A 6,616-nucleotide genomic window follows, 5' to 3' on the forward strand; every position below is an offset into this window, starting at 1 on the left:
GACTCACCCACCCGGGGCGGCTCCTTCCCACGGTTCCCCGGCCCGTGGAAGCCGCCCGCCCCCTCATAGCACAGCTGGGGCGACCTTTCACCCCAAGGCACCTGCAGGAAGAGGAACCCTTTGTAGCCCTTGCTGTGGGCGTGGCCCTAGCTGGGCAGGATGTCAGGGTTCCCGGAAAGTAAGTGGAAGTGTGTCCAGCACTGACAATTGGCCCCGGGACTCCCGGCCCCCAGTGGCACAGGTGGATAAACTGAGGCCTGGAGGGGGGGCAGGGTGTGTGAGGCCTCACTGGGCATGGGAGCAGAGTGGACTTCCCGAACGCTTCACATCCCCAGTGGGGACAGGAAGCCAGTGGGAGGGAGCCTCCAGGAACCGGAGCTACCCCCGCCCCCCCCCCCCAACTCCCCTGATGCTTCGACAGGACAGAAGCCTGCCAGGCATCATCTTTCATTAATATGATACAACTTCCTGAGTTCCCTCTGGTCTGTCTGGGGACCGCAGAGCATGGGGCGGTGGCAGGTTGGCGGAGGGGGGGGGGACCACATAGCTAGGAGGCCTGAGGCCCATACACACGGGTGCTTCCCCCCCTCAGAGCCCCTGCTATGGCTGGAGCTGAGGCCGGAAACCGGGATGCCAGCTGGGCACGGGCGATAGGGAGAGGGGGAGAAGGGGTGCGGGGGTTGTGGTCACTGGGGGGCCTGGGTACAGAGAGGGAAGTCTGCAGCTACCCAGTGTCCGGCCCTGGAGATCGGGAGCATCCCTCCTGGCCTTGGACATGAGGCAACACGGGCACAGGCTCTCCTCTTGTGACAAAGGGGGCTCTGGGATGGGCCACTGGCCGCGGTCGGCCGCCAGGCCCGTGAAGCTGGTGTTAGTTAGTGGTGGGATGGGGACAGGAGCTCAGGGCAAATGGAGTTTGTCATCCCTCTACTCAAACGGGCCTCCCCTGAGGGGTATCCGACAGGGTCTTGGGCCCTTAGGGGCGGGGAGGCTGAATGGGGAGCCGTGGACTCAGTGGGAACCAGGACCGGTTACCGGCTGTGCTGGCAGCTGGGACATACAGGCCGACCACACTGGCCCGAGGGCGGCGGTGGCCGGGGGTGTGTTTGGGGTGTGGGAGAGAACCATGTGACAGTGATGTTGGAGTCTTGGACTGCTGTCTGTGGCCAGAATTATTCCTGGAAGTCAAGGTCACCAGGGCTTGGCCTAAGGGCCTGGGATTGCTGGAGCAAGAAGCCGGAGGGTGGGAGGGTGCTCCCCTTTGGTGCTCTTGGAAGCCCTGGGTACCCCCCCAACCCCCCACTCCCCGCCCCCGACGGCGGCGGCGACACCAAGTCCCAAGTCCCTCGAATCCCTCTTCCCAGACTCAGCTGGCTGGGTGAGCTTGCAAGTTGGGATGGGCTCCAGGGACTGGCATTTTTTCCTCTGGCTCGGCCACCTCCTTCTCCAGCCTTCTGGAAGGAGCGAATTGTGTCCGGGGAACAGAGATGGCAGTAAGGCCTGTAAAACACTACATCGGGGAGGAATTTCCTGGTCATTTCTCAATCCCTGGGCAGTGTCCTAACCCCGGGGCCCGGAGCCCAGAATGGATCCCAGAGGCCACCCCCAGACGGCCTCTCGGACCGGTCAGCTGTGCCCCTTAGGTCTTGTCCCGGTGTGCCCCCGAGTGTGACATTCAGTGGTCCCCACGCGGGGCCACCGGGGAAGGGAGAAGAGCAGAGAGAGACCCTCCTGCGAGGAAGTGGCAGGTGGCTCAGTGAGGGCACCTGGACCGGGCAGGGGAGATGGAGAGAGCCTGAGGTTGGGGAGGGGTGCCTCTAGAGCAAGCAGGGGAGGGGAAGGCGGGGCAGAGGGAGGAAATGAAAAAGCTGGGCCCAGGCGAGGAGGGAGGGAGGGAGGGAGGAGGAGGGAAGCAGGGAGAAGCTGACACACACAGACCAACACAGACAGACACAGACCTCGGCTGACAGGAGAGTGGGGGACAGAGGAGGCACTGAGAGAGAAGGCAGACAGAGGTGCGGTGAGGAGGGGAGAGAGAGGAGAGGCAGAGGCAGAGAAGGGGTGGGCAAGGGAGAGGACAGAACAGGGAGAGGGAAGGGGGAAAGACAGGGAGAGAGAGGAGAGAGGCAGACAGACCGACGGGTGGACCTTGGAGTTGACCATGCGGAGGACGGTGGGCATCTGAGTGGGGCTCGGGGGGGGCAGACCCGGCTCCCCCTCACCACCCCCCCCCCGCCCCCTCGGGACCCCTCTAGTCCAGGAGGCAGGGGGGATGGCGGATTCGTGCAGGAACCTCACCTACGTGCGGGACTCGGTGGGCCCAGCCACCAGCACCCTGATGTTCGTGGCGGGCGTGGTGGGCAACGGGCTGGCACTAGGCATCTTGGGGGCGCGGCGACGGTCACGCCCCTCGGCCTTCACCGTGCTGGTCACCGGACTGGCCGTCACCGACCTGCTGGGCACTTGCTTCCTGAGCCCCGCGGTGTTCGTGACCTACGCCCGCAACAGCTCGCTGCTGGGCCTGGCCCGGGGCCGCCCCACGCTCTGCGACACCTTCGCCTTCGCCATGACCTTCTTCGGCCTGGCCTCCACGCTCATCCTCTTCGCCATGGCTGTGGAGCGCTGCCTGGCGCTCAGCCACCCCTACGTCTACGCCCAGCTGGACGGGCCGCGCTGCGCCCGCCTCGCCCTGCCTGCCGTCTACGCCTTCTGCACCTTCTTCTGTTCGCTGCCCCTGCTGGGCCTGGGCCAACATCAGCAGTACTGCCCGGGGAGCTGGTGCTTCATCCGGATGCGCGCCACGGAGCCGGGCGGCTGCGCCTTCTCGCTGGCCTACGCCAGCCTCGTGGCCCTGCTGGTGGCCGCCATCGTCCTCTGCAACAGCTCCGTCACCCTGAGCCTCTGCCGCATGTATCGCCGGCAGAGGCGCCACCAGGGCTCGCTGGTGCCCGGGCCCCGGGCGGGAGAGGACGAGGTTGACCACCTGATTCTGCTGGCTCTCATGACGGGCATCATGGCCGTGTGCTCCCTGCCTCTCACGGTGAGTCCTCTCCGCAGCTGGAGGGGGAGGGGGAGGGGGAGGGGGAGGGGGAGGGCGGCACCCGGCTCTGTCCTCCAGCGGTTGCGCCCGTTTCACGGATGGGGACGCTGAGACCCCCCCCCCCCCCCCCGACGAGGCCGGAGGCTTTGTCCGTGGCCAAGCAACTCCCAGCTTTCCGGAGAAGTCTGTGCTCCCCCCCCCACCCCACCCCGGCCCTTCCCACCCTAGCCCCACTCTCCCGGCCTCGCCCCTTCCCTGCAGAGCCCCTGCCTGCTTCTCCGGGGAACTGGAACGTGGCAAGGCCACCTGGTCATCCGGCCCTGTATTCTGGGCCTCGGCTTCTCTTTCTGTAACATGCGAGGGCTGGGCTAGATTTGGGGGCCGTCCAACCTTAGGGGGCGGGGGTTACGGACAACTCAGAGGCTGGAAGGTGTGGACACACACACACACACACACACGCGCAGGGGCCACGGCCCCGGGACACACCCACACAACCCCAGCTCTGTCCCTCTAGGCTGGGACTTTCCTGGGACTTTCTCTCCCTCTGCGCCCCGGATGCATTTCTCACTTAGGTTACATCTTATCTTATTTCCTTCCTTTTCTAAAGGGCGCCCCTCCCTCATTCCTGCCAGCGACCCAAGTGGAAGGCGGGGCGTGAGGGCGGGGGCGGGGGGGGGGGAGGGGGCGGGGTTCGCGGGTGCTTCTTAATGCCCTCGCCCTGTCCCCAGGTCCGAGGCTTCACCCAGGCCATCGCCCCGGACAGCAGCGAGGTGGGGGACCTCCTGGCCTTCCGGTTCAACGCCTTCAACCCCATCCTCGACCCCTGGGTCTTCATCCTCTTCCGCAAGGCTGTCTTCCAGAGGCTCAGGACCTGGTTGTGCTGCCTGTGCCCCAGGCCTGCCCACGGCGACTCGCAGACACCCCTCTCCCGGCCCGCCTCGGGGAGGAAGGACTCAAGGGCCCCCACTGCTCTTGGGGGGAAGGAGGAGAGATGGGTGCCCCTGTCAGCCTGGGGCGAGGGGCGGGGGGGACGCTTACCCCAGGCACAGCGATCCGCCAGCACCACGGGAACGTCATCCAAAGAGGGGTCGGCGGCAGCCTGTTCCCTCTGCTGACCCGGCTGCCGCGATCTCCTGCCCTGTGTCCCGGAAGCAGGAGCCGGACACACAGGCGCGGCGCGGCCGCTGGTGGGCAAGCGGGGATGAGTCTCGGGGTCCTTGTCTGCTGGAATCTCGACCCCTTGAATGCGGGGGGTGATCAGCTGCTATTCCCCTATGGCTCCTTCTTCAGGGTGGCCACGGCAGGCTCTGGGAGAAGAGGGAGGGACAGAGGGGACGTTTGTCCTGGAGCACAAAAAGAACAGGTCTCTCAAAATAACCGGGGGCCTGGCCGGCCCGCTCTGGTCCTCGCTTGCCCATCTATCTCACTGTCTAAATATTTAGAGGGCGGGAAAGTTCCCAGAAGCTTCTGTGCACTCAGGTCTGCTCTGGTTCAGGTTCTGGCTCTCATCCTCATCCCTTCGGGGTGCTTGGCTGGCCCGCCCCCAAACCCCAGGGGACATCCCTGCCCTCTCCCAGGCCACTCCAAAAGCCACCCTCTCTGCTGCCTCATGAGAACCAGAGATTCTTGGACAAGCTCCCTGCCTCCCCTCACTCCTGATTTCCCATCAGACGTGGAAGAGATGGGGCGGGGGGGGGGGGGGGACCGGAGGAAGGAGAGATTGTCATGTGCTAGGTGGCACTCTGGACACGTGCCTGGGAAGCTGCATGGCTTGGTGGCCTGCGAGATGTGGACTGTGGGGGTGGGAGCCCGGGTGCTGGCGGAGACGAGGGCGGCCCGAGGACAAGGGCACGGGAGTTACGGATCCCAGGGACCACCCGGGCACAGGGACGCAGACCCAAGTCCCTGTGCCTGTCCCTGAGTAAACAGCCGCCCGCTTACTTACAAAGCCTGACCTCAGCTCATGTGTCCTCGGAGCCCTCACAAAAATGTCATTGATTCCTTCCACAAATAGCGGGCACTGACTCCGCAGGTGTTGGAGACCCTAGACCAGTCTCTGCCCCGCCCCGGGACTCCGCTGGGGTGATCGCCAGCCTTCTGGCTTCTGGCTTCGTGGCCGTTGCCTGCCCACAGAGAGGCCCGAGATCAAGGGTGCTTGAGAGGGAGCTGACTGACAGGAAAGGAAGTGGTGTTTGGGGTGGTAGGCGGTGAACAGAGGGACAGCCGGGACAGCCTTTTCCCCCCAGCCCCTCCCAATTCCCTTCTGCGGTTGCTCTAGGGTTAAACCATAAATATGTACCTGGGGAGGGACCGGAGAGGGAGGCATGGCCCTCCCATAGAGATAACAGCAGCTGACATCATTGAGTCCTCTGCTCTGCAGGGTGGGGGGGGGGGTGCACCCTCTCTCCAGCCTGCTCTTATTGGAGCCTTTCCACAGAAGCTGGAGTCAAGGCCCAGAGAGGGCAATCGCCAGCCTTGGGTCACACAGCGAGGAGGAAGCACAGTCTAAGGGTGCAGTTGATCTTTCTATCTCCGGAACCCAGCTCGCTTGGCTAGTGGCTGTGCCTCCCTGGGCCCTGGCTGCCTTTTGTGCAGAAGGGCGATGATAACGTAGTATTCAGTTCACAGGGCTGTGCTCAGGATTACCCCGTTCCCCCTGGAAAGCAGCGTAGCACAGTGCTTTCCTGGAACAAATACCCCAAGACGCGTTACTGTTACTGCCATCCTTGTCGCTGCTATTGTTGTCTGTGGCTTGAAACGTGGGTTGAGAAAAAGCAACACTTTGCTTCCGTTGTTTCCCCATTTCTTTTTTTTTTTTTTTTTTTTTCCCCCAGCCACTATGATTTGAATCACATTACCGGAGCAAGAGGGGTGTCTGGGAGAGTTAAAAATTAGGTCCAGACGATCGTCTTTTTTTTCTTTATTTTTTTTTTTAAATTTTTTTCAATGTTTATTTATTTTTGGGACAGAGAGAGACAGAGCATGAGCAGGGGAGGGGCAGAGAGAGAGGGAGACGCAGAATCGGAAGCAGGCTCCAGGCTCCGGGCCGTCAGCCCAGAGCCCGACGCGGGGCTCGAACTCCCCGACCGCGAGATCGTGACCTGGCTGAACTCGGACGCTTAACCGACTGCGCCACCCAGGCGCCCCCAGACGATCGTCTTTAATGGCCATGGGCTTCCTTTTGGGGTGATCAAAACGTTCTGGAACTAGGTAGCGCCGATGGTCGTACAACACTGAAAATATACTAAACGTCTCTGAATTGTACGCGTTAAAATGGTACATTTTATGTTATGGGCATTTACCACCATAAAAAAAAAATGCTAAACAAAATGCTAAACGTGATGCTAAGAAATGCTAAAAAAAAAAAATTGAGCGTGTGTAGAAACTTTTATGACAGTCTTGCCAGAGTGACCTCTTGGTGGAATTTAATAATCAAAAGGTTGACTTGTACAAAAACCAAACGGGGGGCCAAGAAACATCAGGTGGTCTGGCTTTTGTCGCCAAACCTGGCCCGGCCTCAGTGAGAACCCACCCAAAGGGCCCTTGGAGGGCGGTGGAGAAAGGATGGGGTGGGGG

The 6,616-nt window shown here is 62.2% G+C and overlaps 1 protein-coding gene across 1 annotated transcript; it reads left to right on the forward strand.

Annotated features, from left to right (window-relative positions):
- Positions 1 to 1,925: 1,925 nt before the first annotated feature.
- On the forward strand, positions 1,926 to 5,829 carry PTGIR (prostaglandin I2 receptor). The gene is made up of 2 exons (XM_043600508.1): positions 1,926 to 3,040; positions 3,769 to 5,829. The coding sequence occupies exons 1-2, from the start codon at positions 2,273 to 2,275 to the stop codon at positions 4,153 to 4,155; spliced, it is 1,155 nt and encodes a 384-aa protein (XP_043456443.1). The 5' UTR covers positions 1,926 to 2,272; the 3' UTR covers positions 4,156 to 5,829.
- The last annotated feature ends 787 nt before the right edge of the window (positions 5,830 to 6,616 follow it).

This window comes from Prionailurus bengalensis, chromosome E2 (assembly GCF_016509475.1).
Source record: "Prionailurus bengalensis isolate Pbe53 chromosome E2, Fcat_Pben_1.1_paternal_pri, whole genome shotgun sequence".
NCBI classification, from domain to species: Eukaryota; Metazoa; Chordata; class Mammalia; order Carnivora; family Felidae; genus Prionailurus; species Prionailurus bengalensis.